General features: G+C 48.8%; 1 protein-coding gene and 1 pseudogene across 1 annotated transcript; one reads left to right on the top strand and one right to left on the bottom strand.

The window, feature by feature from the left end:
• Positions 1-2735, bottom strand: part of LOC100950228 — a 16330-nt pseudogene extending 13595 nt beyond the window's left edge.
• Positions 2736-3063: 328 nt separating this feature from the next.
• ZNF135 (zinc finger protein 135) lies at positions 3064-13169 on the top strand. Its single transcript, XM_012808525.2, is given in 5 exon segments — positions 3064-3140; positions 3638-3760; positions 5792-5802; positions 11347-11460; positions 11463-13169. Coding segments are annotated over 5 exon segments (1935 nt in total). The 3' UTR covers positions 13073-13169.
• The last annotated feature ends 2950 nt before the right edge of the window (positions 13170-16119 follow it).

Genomic DNA, 16119 nt, shown 5'->3' with positions numbered 1-16119 from the left:
AAAAAATAAAATAAAATAAAAACACTGGAATAAAAATGAGCTATACAAGTTCAAACTTTTGCTCTTCCAGGGAGGGGTCTATAACTCCCCAGATGACAATGGTCAGGTCAGATCTTTCTTGCTTGTATCCAGGTCAGGGCTCCCCACAGATGCTGTACCATCATCCTCTGTACCATCATCCTCTCGTGGGCTCTTTTGTCCTGGATCCCTCTGCCAACTCTTCCACATTGCATGAGTGTCAGTCCCCTACAGGGGCTGCTGGTGCTGCCAGTTCGACTGCGTCACGTCTTTGTGTGGCCCCAATTTCAAATGGTGGCAGAAGAACTCCATTACAGTCTCATGGGACCACTGTTCTACATGCAGTCTGCTGTGGGTTGGAACACTGGTTACCCTGAGGGGCAGGTGCCCAAAGGTCCTAGTGCTCTGAGAGCCCGGGGTTTAGCTTCCTGAGGTCCTGGTGGCCCTGGGTGCCAAGTGATATTGGTGTCCTGGGGGGAGCAGAGGGCTGCGGTCCCTGGTGGTCCCGCCTGGGGCTGATACCTGACAGTAGCCACTTTTCTTCTCTGTCCCTGGCTCTCTCCTAGCATCTCAGAGGTACCTACCAGTGATCCCTTCTGTGTGGATATTCTGCATCTTTTTTTCCTCCACCGTGTTACTCCAAATTTTTAATGGGTTCTTGGGCTATTTTAGTTTATAAGTAGTTGTCTATAATTCACTTTTTTTTTTTTTGAGACAGAGTCTCACTTTGTCGCCCTCGGTAGAGTGCTGTGACATCATAGCTCACAGCAAACTCAAACTCTTAGGCTCAAGTGATTCTCTTGTCTCAGCCTCTCAAGTAGCTGGGACTATAGGCACCTGCCACAACACCCAGCTATTTTTTAGAGATGGCTCAGGCTGGTCTCAAACCTGTGAGCTTAGGCAATCCACCCTCCTCAGCCTCCCAAGTGCTAGGATTACAGGCGTGAGCCACTGGCCTGGTTGTATTTGACTTTTTGTTGGGGAGGGGAATAAATGCTGGTGTCCCCTACTCCACTATTTCAGTGACACCGTGCCGCCCACTCTTTCCTTCTTCTTTTTTTTTTTTTAATTTTTTCAAAATAACCCAGTACCACTGCCTAAACCCAAACCATGAAAATAATGTCTCAAGGCCCGGCATAGTGGCTCCTGCCTGTAATCCCAGTATTCTGGGAAGCTGAGACAGGTGGACCGCTTAGGCTCAGGAGTCTGAGACCAGTCTGATCAAGAGCAAGACCCTCGCCTCTACTAAAAATAGAAAAAATAGCTGGGCCTTGGGGCTGGCACCCATAGTCCCAGCTACTTGGGAGGCTGATGCAGGAGGATTGCTTGAGCCTAGGAGTTTGAAGTTGCTATGAGCTATGATGCCATAGCACTCTACCCAGTGTGGCAGAGGGAGATTCTGTCTCAAATAATAATAATAATAATAATAATAAAATAATCCCTCAACATCAGTGAATAGCCAAGGGTTCAGTTTCTCCTTATTCTTGTTTTCTTTTTCCTGGTTAGTTTGCATCAGGACCCTCCCAGGTGTAGCTGCTCTGAAGGTATCTCCCTCCTCCTCCTACCTTCCCACCTCTCAGCCCAATACACAAGTTTGGGTCCCTGGTCCCACTCACTGCCTGTGCTATTCCTGGAATGATCAGAATCTAGATCAGAGGCTGGTGGCTGACTGGGGTTGTGGGGATGTTTTTGCATCTGGAGTTCAGACAGAGCTGGATGTCTTGGTTTCTGTGCCCAGACCAAGCGCTCCGATTGCTCCTCACATGCCTCTTGAATGTGGCCCTTGCTTCGGCGTTAGGGAGATTAAAAATGCTGCCTCTGCCCACACACAACCCTACTCTTCTCTCCACAAAGATCCGGCTGCCCTAATTACAGTCACAGGCACCTGAGTGAGACAGAGGAAAGCCAGACACTGCCAATTGAGTTCCCTGCCACCAGTAACGGGGAGAAAGCAGAAAGGAGCCCTGCCTTTGCCCCTGCAGATGATGGGTCCTTTGGTGGACTGCTTTAGATTTCAATGAATGTTTGTTGTACAATCAAAACTAGCATTTGGGGTGGGGGGCAGTGGTGCCTGTGGCTCAGTGGGTATGGTGCTGCCCCATGTACTGAGGGTGGCGGGTTCAAACCCGGCCCTGGCCAGCTAAAACAGCAGTGACAACTGCAACAAAAAATCCCCCAAACAAACAAACAAAAAAACTAGCATTTGGTAAGAAATAAAAACCAGTAATCCAACCAAATAAACCACTCTCACATTACCAGCCTGAGAGTGAGAAGAATCTTGTACTTCCTTCTACTAGTGCAACCTGGCTCCCTCCCTCCCTCCCTCCTGGTGGCTCTGCAGTCCCCCTGCCCTGGATCCTGTCAGTTTGTGGGATTTGGGGCAGCCTCTCTGGCCCAACCAGTCCTTCCTTAAAAGGTTTAGGCCTCCAGGCAGGGTAGGGGCAGCAGAAGCAGGGAGAGCTGCTCCTAACAGTTGCTTCTTATGCTCCTTGATCTGACAGGTGCTTCTAACAGGCTCGATTTATGTTGACAAGTGTCATTGTGTTTTTCCTCTGTCAGAAGAATGCTGGACAATCTAGAGGTGTCAGTGAGCAGGCATACTGAGCACTTTGCTCTTAGGTCCTCATCTGAGCCCCTGAGACAGAGAGGAAATGATCCTCTACCAGGTTCAGGTCATAGGGAGTGGTCTTAGGGGCCAGAGCCTGGGCAGGACGCATTGCCAACTCTCTTGTGGCTTGTGGGCAGGGATAGTAAGTAACCTTGGGAGACTGCGGTTTGGAGCCCCAGGGGTAAAACAGTGACCTGAACTATGGCAGAGGACCCTGGACTACATTTAATACTCTGCTGCCACAGTCTTGGAATTGTTGATAATTTTCGAACAAGAGACTTTGAGCTTCTATTTTGCACAGAGGCTCCTCAAGTTATGTCTCATACCTAATGACAGCCCCTTGCGACTGTGCTTCAACAGCAATCCCCTCCTTAGGCAGAGGGCAACTTCCAAGGGGCAGCTGCAAGCAGGCTTGTGTTTGCATTGTAGGTGTCTAAATGGATCCTGGATGCAGCAGCGGCCTCAGAGCCGGCCCATTGCCCAACAAGTCCACCATCTGCTCCTGGCTCTTGGGGTAAGTGCCAGTTCTTGCAGCCATTCGAAGGTCTGGAAATGGAGTTTGGGCCTGGCCAAGGGTTCCCCCACTCAACCTCAAAGCCATGAACTATGCTCATGGGTAAAGACTTCAGTGGAGGCTCCACATAGCTCTAGAAATGGTGCATACCGACTACAGGCACAACGATCTGGGGTCTCCTAGGAAAGCCATCCTCAGCTTTCTACCTCATGGCCAAGATCACAGTCTCCCAGTTTGAACAGGCTGACTGAAGCAGACAGGCTAAGGGTCACCCAGAGGGCCAGCAGGGCGAGGGCGAGGGGACTGGGCTGTGGGGTGCACCCCATTAACAAGTGTCCATTTATCTTAAAGAAGGACAAGACAGGGGTGCAGGTCTGTGCTGAGCAGGAAAAGGGCAGGGACTTGGCTCAGTAAGTGGGGCCCTCCATGCCCCTCCAGGTCCAGGGAGAAGCCCAGCCCAGCCTCATTGCCACATGACCATCTCCCTCCTCTCCCAGGCTTCTGGGCTTACCTGCCTTTAAAGCCGGTATCAGGGACAAACCCAAGGACTTTCTGGGGCCCTCCTCTGACCAGCAGGACCAGCAGGCATGGAGTGCTTGGAGCAAAAGTCCCCAAAAGAGGTACGGGGACCCTGAGCACAGTGGCCACCACCCATTGTCTCTCAAACATACCAGAGGAAGCCCCAATGTGGCTTCAGGGGTCTCAGGAGTGCCCCAAGCACCCTGCAGAGGCAGCCCTTTCAAGTGTGCCCACTGTAGGGAGGTCTTCACTTCCCCGGCCCACCTCATGCAGCACCAGAAGAACCACGAGGAGGAAAGACCTTCTTGTATAGCTCCGTACTGGAGGAGCACTGCAAAATCCATCAGCTCTACTACCCAGGAAGAACAACCCCCAGATTCTGGGCCCCCAACAGCCCGCCCTGACTGAGAGTTGGGCCATACAGTACCATTTCTGCAGTAAGGCCTTCCCCTAGATGCTCCATCTAGCTGACCACCAGAAGCTCCACAAGGCTGACAAGGCTGATGATAGTGAATGACCGTCAGGCCCAAGTACCCCAGAAGATCCTAGAGAAGCCAGAGAAGGAGGCTTCCTGGCCTCAGCCCCAAGGCCCCAGGTCTGCAGCATCTGCTCAGTTCATCCCTTGATCCTGTACAACATGTTTTGTGATCAGCTCTAAGAGGAACTTAATTTTATTTATTTTAGACAGAGTCTTACTATGTCACCCCCAGTAGAATGCTGTGCCACAGCTCACAGCAACCTCAAACTCTTGGGCTTAAGTGATTCTCTTGCCTCAGCCTCCCAAATAGCTGGGACTACAGGCACCCACCACAATGCCCAGCTATTTTTTGGTTATAGTTGTCATTGTTCAGCAGGCCTGGGCTGGGGTCAAATCTGCTAGTTCTGGTGTATGTGGCTGGCACCCTAGTCACTGAGCTATAGGTGCCAAGCCTAAGAGGAACTTTATTAAAGTGTCATATTTCAGAAGCCTTTTCCCAACTGGACCACATTTCCCTGTGCCCTGGTGGAGACCCGCTGCCAGTTTTCATTTCACTGTTGACATCCCAGAGGCCAGAGAGGGGTCCTGACCCCTGTTGCCCTCCAGCCAGCTCAGCTCCCTTAGAACCTAACTAGTAAACAGGGTTATTCCCCCCTACTTTTTTGAAAAAAGGTATGTAACAGAAAATTTGCCATTTTAGTTATCTGAAGTTGCACAATTTAGAGGCATTCAGTATATTTACAACACTGCAGCCACCAGCACCAGCCAGCTGCAGACCTTCTGTCACCCTAGGCTCCACAGCCTCGATACTCACCCAGCCCTGTCCTCCAGCTCTGACAGCTACTAATCCCCTTCCTATCTCCCAGGGTTTTTGCCAGGATGTTTAGGTCTAATCCAAACTGACCCACACATGTTTTGACTCACAGAAGGACATTTTTTTTTTTTTCAAGATGCCAACACATTTTTTAAAACCTTAAAAATCGGGCTTTCTGGTCTGCCTTGGAGAACCAATATCTCCCAAGAGTGGTGCCACTTCCCTTGGCTGGCAGAGCAGAGAGCAAACAGCTGGTGTTTGTGGCTCTTCTTTCCACTCCCAACCCATGGTGCCTCTCCACTTGTCCCCTTTCAAAAGAAAGCCTTGATGTTTTTGTCTTTTTCCTTCCAACTTTAGTCGGAAACAGTGTTGGGTTAAGCTGGGTTTCAACCTTGCCAGCAGAGACATTCTTCAAGTGGCCTTTCAACTTGAAAAGTTTTTGAACATATCCTACCCTCACCTGCTGCTGCTTCTTGGCCAAACTGCCCCCTTGTGGCCTCTGTCCCCAGAGGTCCTGCCTGACCCTCCAACGCCTTCACCTCATCCCTCAATGCCTCTCACTCCATCTTGCTTTTTTATGCCTGCCTTCCCAGCTCTCTCCCTGGCTGGCCTCCAGACCTGGCTTCTCAGCTCCCTCTAGCATCTCCAGCTTGTCGCTGCAGGTGTCCCTGGGAACTTCTGGCTCTATCCCATGCTTTAATCACTGGTGGGCTCCAGCTGCCCTCCTGGATACCTCTTTCACCCTACAGAAGAACTTCTCCCTTGGGTCTTAGGTTGGAAGGTGGGGTCTCAGCCCCACAGGCAGCTCATCACCCCTGAAGCTCCCATGCCTTCCCTCAGATACAGCGTCTGTGAGCCACAGAACCACAGGGTAAGCAGACACTGTGGAGGCCCCACTTGTTGGGGGCCAGGGGCTCACTCCATACGTTTTCCATTCCAGTCCCCCTACACTGGAGGCAGGTTCACAGCTCTGGTGTGAACACAATCTTGGTGCCAAGATTGCACAAGGAGGGTACAACATTGGGCTGGCCTCTCCTCTGCAGTGGGCCCTGAGACCCTAGCACAGGCTTCTTCAGACCATCTACCTTCCATGGACATTGCCTAGAGTCCCTCAGTCCTCCAGTCCAGCTTGTCCAAAGAACTCATCTTCCCATTGTGCAAAACAAACAAAACCCCACCCAAATGCCTTCTCTCTAGGATTCCCACTCTCACCAGAGGGACCACCACCTTCCAAGGCTCCAGAGGATTTTTGATGACACCCTGGACAAAAATAATGTGCCCTGGGAATTCACCACCCGACCCCTGCAGTTCTTTTTTCTCCTCTGCAACACCATGTCCCAGGCTTTCTCCCCTTTTCTTGGATGTCTGCAGCTTCCTCTGAGTAAACTGTGCCTTTAGTCTGTTTCCCCACCATCCTATCCCTGGTAGCCTGCAGCTATCTGGGTACTTCTAAAATCCAGACATTGAAGATATAAATCCCTGCAGACCAGTTTTATTGCATCCCTCTCAGCTCTCTCTGTGCTAAGGTGGGGGAGACTGGCATCCTCAACCCCTCCACCCCTACCTGGTTCACCCTACTTGTGGTAGTCCAGCCACTTCTGCATGCCTGGTGCCTTCCTCAGTCAGCATCCCCCCAAAGGCCCCATGCCCCTCTCACCATGCTCCCAGTCTCCTTGTCTGCCTTGCAGCTGCTGTCACAGAACAGCTGCTGGCCTGGTTCTGGAAACTCATAATCTGGAGGACCAGAGTCTTGCAGGCCCTCCCAGCCAGGGTCTCTAGAGTGAGAGAGGGGCTGGGCACTGCTAGGTTCTGCAACTTTCAAATGATTTACGGCGCCTATAGCTCAACCAGCTAAGGCGCCAGCCACGTACACTTAAGGTGGCGGGTTCAAATCCCCAGCCCGACCCGCCAAACAACAATGACGGTTGCAACCAAAAAATAGCCAGGCGTTGCGGCGGGCGCCTGTAGTCCCAGCTACTTGGGAGGCTGAGGCAGGAGACTCACTTGAGCCCAGGAGTTGGAGGTTGCTGTGAGCTGTAATGCCACGGCACTCTACCCAGGGGGACAGCTTGAGGCTCTGTCTCAAAAAAAAAAAAAAAAAGATTAAAAAAAAAAAAGGAAAAAATTATGTCCATGAAACTGGAACTACTACATCATATTTTAAATGTATATGTTGAACAAATTAACTTTCTTAACACAAAAATGCAGTGTGACACAGTTCTGTTATGCATGCTGTGACAATAGAATTGTCTGGAAGCTACACTGATTTGCAGTGCAACTGCTCATGGTGGAGGACCCTGTCATGGCCAGAAAGAGACAAAGGGAGGCACAAAGCAGACAGAGCTACAAGGAAACTGAGAATAAGCTGAGAAAGGTCCAGCCAGTGGTTGGACCTGGACAGGGTCCCCTGGCTACATATAAGGGCTGTATCTTCAGCAAGTCCAGTGTGGCACCACCAACAGCTGCTTAGACCTTTTGGGAAAAAGATTGCATCATGAGTTGTATATTCATGCCTTTTGATCAAGTAAAAGAAAGTTACAGAAAAGACAAAAGAGTACACATTTTATGGAAGAAAATATTAACAGAAAAAAATGAAATGTTTAGTTGCACTTGGGTTTGTGGGTGAGGGATCTGAAAAATGTCATTTTATGTATATTTTAATGCCTTTTTAGTGCAGTAGAGTGAACAGCAGGCTGGCATTCAGTATGACAATCACAAATGTGGGATTTTACGGACTTGACTATATATGACACCTTTAAAGAAAAGCCAATAAGCTTGCCTTTGTTTACATCAGTGCATTATGAGTTGCAGCTATCATATCGTTTCATAAGAACCACTATTTTCAGAATTATGAAGTTTAAAGTCTTAATTCACGTGTGAACCAGCCAAATCTTTTCAAGTATCTTCGTATGCCAAGAAAATATAACCAGCTAGGCTTCTTTTCTGAAACAAGAATTTTTATCCTCTTCTCTGCTGTTTTCAGTGTCAGAGCTGTTTCAGTTAAAGAAAAAGCACCATTGTCTTGGAACTTTCTTAGCTGGCAAGCCTTGACTGATTGGCATCAATCAATCCTCTTAAAAGCGCAAAAGTGCAAGGTTCAGTCTTGGTTTTCTTGTATCCTCTCCACTCACTACATCATGGTTGTCTGTTGTACGCTGGTGAAGGAAATCCCACCACAAATGGGGACGTGAACGCATTGGCCTCACCTACTGTTTGCTGCCGTACCCTGGGTCTACACCTAGCAGGCTTTAGGGAATGTTCAGAAAATGAGTTCAGTTTGTGAGGGCACAGCAACTTTGCATATTATACTGCTGTTCAAATGCACAATTTCGATAATTATTCAGCAATGTGTAGTCTTAAGTGTTAAAGTGTCTTGCACGTGATGTTTCTTATAAAACCATGGCTGTGTCGGTGTGGCAAAACGTAGACCGTTCTTGTGTTCGGGATCTTGGTGACAATTGTTTTTAATTTGTGCTTTTTAAATCGCTGCTCTGTTTTACAATAAAGTTTACAATGCAGGTCCGACGTGAGCACGGCCTGTGGCTGTCCCGGAGGTTCAGAGCGCTCCGGGTTCCTGCCCAAGCCGGCCACACCGGCCGCTACCGGCCAGGGAGACCAGGTCCCCCACCCTCCCCAGCACCGCCCAGGGCCCGCAGTCCCAGTCACCGTCCCGAGCACCGGACGGCGTTCACAAGCGCCTCCCACAGGACCGCAGCAAACTCCGATAGCTACAGAGACCCAGCTGAGGGCCAAGCCGGAAGTGCGCGCGCAGCCCTCTGGGAGATGCAGTAGAGCGCAGGCGCAGTGGCAGATAAAGGTGCAGCGGCCTTTGTCTCCGTGGGGCGGGTGAGTGAGGCCGGGAGAGGCTGGGCGGGGAGGCCCGGCCGCGCGTGGGGCCTGAGATCTTCCCCTGGGCCCCAGAGGCCCACCCGCGCGCGTCCGTGTGGAACTCTTTAGTGGCTCCCGGCCTGGGGCAGATCGTGGGGGCGGAGCCGAGGCCGAGTGGGCGGGGCCCGGTGCTGTGGTGTTCTGGGTCCGAGGAAGAGGGTCGTCCGGGGGGGATAGAGGGGCGGAGCCTGGTCTTCGCATTGGCGGCGGGGGGTGGAATTTTCCTTCTCCGGGTACAGGCCCCGCCTCTCATGGCTACAGCGCGGACGCTGGGTGTTGGGTGCCTCAAGGGCCTGGGGCCTGCTCTGCTGAGTAGCTAACTGAGGCATACCCTCCCTCCCCCCCGAAAGTCGCGCACCCAAGAGCACATGCTCACACCGGTGCGGACTACTATCCTGTTATATGGAAGAGGGAAATTGAGGCACACTGGAAACCATTTATGCAACCAGGCGATGCATCCTGTACTTATGTCCTTCAGTCCCCACCTGTCACATCGCAGGAAGATACCTGATCTGGTGCCTATGGGCTACAGCGAGGCCTACCACATCAGCCTTCTATATGCACTTTCCCACCAGAATCAAGGCTGATGTCCCTTCAAGAAACCACAGCAGGTGATGACCCCTTGGCCTAGCTGGGCCGGGTGAGTATGTGTGTCTTCTCACAGCTTGTTCATTCTTTTAGTCTTAGGCGCTGGCTCAGTGGCTTTTGAACACAGTCTGTAGTGGTGTATCACTTATCTGTCTTTCTCTGGACAATCTAGTAGAGTAATGCGCTGTAGTTATCTCAGGCTTATAAGGAGGTTCTGTTCTTGGGGAAAACTCAAAAGAATTGCATCTGTGTACAGAAAGTTACAAAGTTCTGTTTAGCAATTTGTACTGAGACCTCTCTTGTCTCTTCTCTGCTTTTTCTAAGACTGCTGTTGCTAGCCCACTGGAGGTGAGATAACACTCACTGTTTCATCCCTTTCAAGGCAAGGTCACTTAGCTGCGTGCTTCAGTTCTGATGTGAACACTGAACACTCCTTTGGAATATGAGGAAGCTAAGACACTTGAGAGTTGTAAAATTTTGTTAACAAAGCTGGTCAGAGTACTTTGATCTGCCTAATTTTGTCTGCCTCACTAACTAGGATCCCCCTGAGGGCAGGAGCTTTTGTCCCCTTTAGTTACTACGGAGTCCACAGCATACTCTATGAACCAACACATGCATTCCCTCCCCTTCCTTCTTCCTGGCAGGACTGCTGTGGTACCCAGCCCTCTCTGCACAGTGTGGCTGCTGTGCCTGCTGTCCCCACCTGTTACCTAGCACTATGACATGGGTATCTTCCCCATATTATGTTACGTTTCAGTGAAACGTTAAAAAAAAAAAAAAGGTAAAGTTGACTTAGCGCCTATTGCCCAGTGGCTAGCTCAGAGGATCTCTCATAAGATCCTCTCAAGGCACACCAGTCTGCCCTGACACACAGGTTGAAAATCAATGCCCTAAGGCAAGGAACACGGGCAGCCCGGAAGGTAGAAAATGCAAAGAAATGGATTTTTTCCTAGAGCCTCCAGAAGGAACAACTGACATCTTTATTATAGCCCAGTGAGACCTATTTGAACTTCTAATCTCTAGAACTGTAAGATAATTAGCTTTGCTTTAAGCTGTTAAGTTTCTGTTAATCTGAGTGCATTCCTTAGTACCCTCTCCCACCCTTCTCTGTTCTCCCTTTGCAGATTTCTGTCCATGACCCTTATGCCTGCCCCCCATTTTTAGTTTGTTTTTCCTCTTTCCTGTTTCTGACCTGGTTTGCAAAACTGCAGTTTTCTTTTTGGAGACAGGATATTGTTCTATCTGCCTGGCTAGAGTGCCATGGCACCATCATAGCTTACTGCAATGTCAAAATCCTGGGGTCAGGTGATCTTCCTGCCTCAGCTTCCTGGGTAGCTGGGACTACAGGCATATATCACCATACCCAGCTAACTTTTCCAATTTTATTTTTGAGGCAGAATCTCACTATGTCACCCTATATGACATATGTAGAGTGCCATGGTGTCAGAGTTCACAGAACCTCAGTCTCTTGGGCTTAAGCGATTCTCTTGCCTCAGCATCCCGAGTAGCTGGGACTACAGGTGCCCGCCACAATGCCCAGCTATTTTTTGGTTGCAGTTGTTTAGCAGACCCAGGCCAGGCTTGAACCTGCCAGCTTCGGTGTATGTGGCCAGTGCCCTACTCACTGAGCTATGGGCACCGAGCCAACTTTTCTGATTTTTGTAGAGATAGGGTCTTCCTATGTTGCATAGCCTGGTCTTGAACTCCTGAGCTCAAATAATCTTTCCACCTTGCCTTTACAATCCAATGTGCTAGGATTGTAGGCATAAGCCACTGAGCCCAGCCACAAAACTGCATTTTTAAATGGTCATAGCTACTGTACCTTGAACCTTTCAAAATCATGGTCTCTTCACTCACCACAACTATTTTCCTCCAGAACAAGGATTATTAAGAGACATTTCCATTTTTCTTTCTTTTAGACTTGGAAGTTAGACCCAAATTCAAACTGTCAGCTCCAAAGCAAGGCATCTTTGAAGAAATGTCCACCCGTATCATCCTGATAGAAAGATTCCTGTAGGATGGTCTGTGGTACTGCAAGGTAAGGACACCCAGTGCTGCTGGGAGTGTCAGTGTGAGTGCCTAGAGAGCTGCGTGGCACAGGCAGCTATCATACCTAGGGAGACACCAACACAGTAGCAGTGGCAGGGAAATGGGTTTGAGGAAGACTTGAGTGTTAACCCTGATTTCTCAATTCAACCAATGACTCCAGAAAGACACAACATGCATGTGTGGAGAACAGACAGAAAGATGGAGAAGCCAGACTCAAACTTGAATACTAAACAGAAAACCTGCACAAAAGAGAAACCTTACAAATGTCAGGAATGTGGAAAAGCCTTTAGTCACAGCTCAGCACTTGTTGAACACCACCGAACACACACAGGAGAGAGACCTTATGAATGTCATGAATGTGGAAAAGGCTTCCGAAACAGCTCAGCACTTACCAAACACCAGAGAATCCATACTGGGGAGAAACCCTACAAATGCACTCAGTGTGGAAGAACCTTTAACCAGATTGCCCCACTGATCCAGCATCAGAGAACTCACACGGGCGAGAAGCCGTATGAGTGCAGTGAATGTGGAAAATCTTTCAGTTTTAGATCCTCCTTCAGCCAACACGAGCGGACTCACACAGGTGAGAAGCCCTATGAGTGCAGCGAATGTGGAAAAGCCTTCCGTCAAAGTATCCACCTCACCCAACACCTGCGAATCCACACTGGGGAGAAACCCTATCAGTGTGGAGAGTGTGGCAAGGCCTTCAGCCACAGTTCATCCTTGACCAAACACCAGCGAATTCATAGTGGGGAGAAGCCCTATGAGTGCCATGAGTGTGGAAAAGCATTCACCCAGATCACACCACTGATTCAGCATCAGAGGACCCACACGGGGGAGAAACCCTATGAGTGCAGTGAGTGTGGGAAGGCATTCAGCCAGAGCACACTTCTGACTGAGCACCAGAGGATTCACACAGGTGAGAAGCCCTATGGATGCAACGAATGTGGGAAAACCTTCAGCCATAGCTCCTCACTCAGCCAGCATGAACGGACCCACACAGGCGAGAAGCCTTATGAGTGCCATCAGTGTGGGAAGGCATTCCGGCAAAGCACACACCTCACTCAGCATCAAAGGATCCACACAGGGGAGAAACCCTATGAGTGCAGTGACTGTGGCAAGGCCTTCAGCCATAGCTCATCCCTAACCAAACATCAGCGGATCCACACGGGGGAAAAGCCCTATGAATGTAATGAGTGTGGTAGAGCCTTCAGCCAACTCGCTCCCCTCATTCAGCACCAGAGGATCCACACGGGGGAGAAGCCCTATGAATGTAATGAGTGCGGCAGAGCCTTCAGTCAGAGCTCCCTTCTCATTGAACATCAGAGGATTCACACCAAGGAAAAGCCCTATGGGTGCAAAGAGTGCGGGAAATCCTTTAGTCACAGCTCCTCACTCAGCCAGCATGAAAGGACACATACTGGGGAGAAGCCCTATGAATGCCAGGATTGCGGTAAGTCCTTCAGGCAGAGCACCCACCTCACTCAGCACCGGAGGATCCACACAGGAGAGAAGCCATATGCATGCAGGAACTGTGGGAAGGCCTTTACACACAGCTCCTCTCTTACTAAGCACCAGAGAACTCACACTGGGTAGACTCCACTCCACCTGTGCTGGGGATGTAGGGAAACCTTAAGCCATAGCTCATCCTTTTCTAGACTTGACCCATTCATGCTCACAAGAAACAATATGTATTTATACATAAGCCTTTGTATACAACACACTCCTCAGGCACCCTCAGAGTTTGCACTGACAGAAATGACCATGGGACCACTGAGTTCTGGGTCATTCATCCCCAGGTCCAAACAGTAGGGAAACATGGAGATAACCAACATTCAGAACCTTCATCCATGAGTGCCCATCAGTGCTACATGATAGAACCTACAAAAGAAATGGAACAAATACACTGGATCTGGGGATGGCTTCTGTCCCGGGATTCACCATATTCCAAATCAGAGATACTCAAAGTGGTGAGAAACCAAACAAATGCCTTTCATATAAAAGAACCAAATGAGGTCAGAATTTGCTATTATTGCACTTTACATTCTTAGGAGGGAAAGTGCTTATGAAAGGTACAGTTGACTCTAATATTCCCAAGCCACAATGTGGCATCTTTAGGGAATCACCATGGATACTGTTTCAGTACAAAGCTTTCTGATTTGTGTGTAAATTGTTTGATCAGAGTACATGGTAGCCAGTCTCACAGATTTGAATTCCATATAACAAAGAATTAATGTACCATACACAGATTTTAAATTAGTTATTCCTACATTATTGTTATTATTATTATTTTAGACAGAGCTTCAAGCTGTCCCCCTGGGTAGAGTGCTGTGCATCACAGCTCACAGCAACCTCCAACTCCTGGGCTTAAGCGAGTCTCCTGCCTCAGCCTCCCAAGTAGCTGGGACCACAGGTGCCTGCCACAACGCCCAGCTATTTTTTGGTTGCAGCCATCATTGTTGTTTGGTGAGCCTGGGCTGAATTCGAACCCGCCACCCTACATTATTTTGTAATAAATTAATGTGTATAAACAATGTGATTGAAAAGCTTTGTATGGGAAAATTTAAAGAGTAAACCTGCTTCCATGGATTCTCACAGTCTCACAGGTGGCTTTTGCTGCTCTGTTCTTGGTATAAATTTCTCTGTAGGACTCACAGGTATTAGAAATGCAGTGTTTGCTATTTTACAAAAAAAGAAAGATTTTTTTCCTTTGTTCTGCCTCCATCTCATGAGCAATGTTAGAACCTTATGTTCTTGGCTCGGCGCCTATGGCTCAAGCGGCTAAGGCGCAAGCCACATACACCTAAGGTGGTGGGTTCGAATCCCCAGCTCGGGCCCGCCAAACAACAATGATGGCTGCAACCAAAAAAATGGCCAGGCGTTGTGGCGGGCGCCTGTAGTCCCAGCTACTTGGGAGGCTGAGTCAGGAGACTCACTTGAGCCCAGGAGTTGGAGGTTGCTGTGAGCTCTGATGCCATAGCACTCTACCCAGGGGGGATAGCTTAATGCTCTGTCTCAAAAAAAATAAGAACCTTATGTTCTGCAAGATTTGGGAAATGTACAGGGTAATCTATTCTTGAGGAGTTGCCCCCTTAACCAGCACCACCTCTTTTTTGTTTTAGCAAAAGCCCCAGTAAAGCCTTGCTTGCCTAAATCTTTCTGGTCTCAGGAGTGAGGGACAGCTCCAACCCCTGATCTCATGACCCTAATACAACCACTATTTTCATTTTACACTTTATCTACTGGGATTTGATGGTGTGCACCACATTTTACACAATTATAGTAGAATATTTGTATTCTACTTCTTGAATTACACTTGGAAATTATTCTTCCATTTTGCTTGTCTTAATTATCATTAAAGCCTTTGTAACTATTCCTTTGACTGCCTGTACCAAAATTTAAGTCATATTACCTCTATAATTGGGTATTTAAATTCATGCAAAGATTTCAGTAGTAACTTGTGTATATTTTAATATCCCACCTAGATCCATAAAGGATTTCAGCTTTTGTTGTAGCTTTTCCCTTGTTTTCATCAATTCTTTAGGAAAAAGTCATCATGCATGAAATTAAAGTTTCAAGGAACACAAATGTGTTAGTGCTTTGTATTGTCTCTTGAGCCTTAGTGGTTTTTTGTTTTTTTTTTCTTTTTTTTTTTGAGACAGAGCCTCAAGCTGTCCCCCTGGGTAGAGTGCCGTGGCATTACAGCTCACCATAGGCGCCGAGCCTTTTTTGTTTCTTTTGAGACAGAGTCGCACTATGTCACCCTGGGTAGAGTACCAGCGTGTCACAGCTCACAGCAACCTCAAACTCTCTTAGGCTCAAGCGATTCTCTTGCCTCAGCCTCCCAAGTAGCTGGGACTACAGGCACCACTACAATGCCCAGCTATTTGTTGTTGTTGTTGCAGTTGGCATTGTTGTTTTAGCTGGCCTGGGCTGAGTTCGAGCCCGCCAGCCTCAGTGTATGTGACCAGTGCCCTACCCACTGAGCTATAGGCGCCAGTTGTTGTTGTTGTTGTTGTTTGAGACAGAGTCTCACTTGTCACCCTCAGCAGAGTGCTATGGCATCATAGCTTACAGCAACCTCAAACTCTTGGGCTCAAGCCATTCTCTTGCCTCAACCTCCCAAATAGCTGGGACTATAGGTGCCCACCACAACACCCAGCTATTTTTAGGGACAGGGTCTCACTCTAGCTCAGGCTGGTTTCGAACCTGTTAGCTAGGCAATCCACCTGCCTTGGCCTCTAAGGGCTAGGATTACAGGTGTGAGCCACCTTGCCCGGCCAGCCTTAGCAGTTTTTAACACAATGGGGCTGTTTGCCTTCCAAATCATTGCAGTAGTTGACACTTACAAAACTCTCCTCAACCCAAATAATGATTGCAGGCACGTATATGTCTGCTCTGGCTGCCATAACAAAAATACCAGAGTTGGTAGCTTAAATAACAAGAATTTATTTTTCCACACAGTTCTGGAAGCTGGAAGTCCAAGATCAAGGTGCTGTCATGGGTGGTTTCTGGTGAGGCTTCTCTTCCTGGCTTGTAGACAGCTACCATCTTGCTGTGTCCTCACATGCCTTTCTTCTGTGGGTGTGTGCAGGGACAAAGAACAATCTCAGGTGTCTCCCACTCTTTTTTTTTTTTTTTTT

The sequence above is a fragment of the Otolemur garnettii genome, unplaced genomic scaffold, assembly GCF_000181295.1.
Source record: "Otolemur garnettii isolate 467f Iridium unplaced genomic scaffold, OtoGar3 scaffold00091, whole genome shotgun sequence".
Taxonomy (NCBI): Eukaryota; Metazoa; Chordata; class Mammalia; order Primates; family Galagidae; genus Otolemur; species Otolemur garnettii.
Note: the sequence above shows the minus strand (reverse complement) of the source record. Positions and strands in the feature narration are given on the sequence as shown.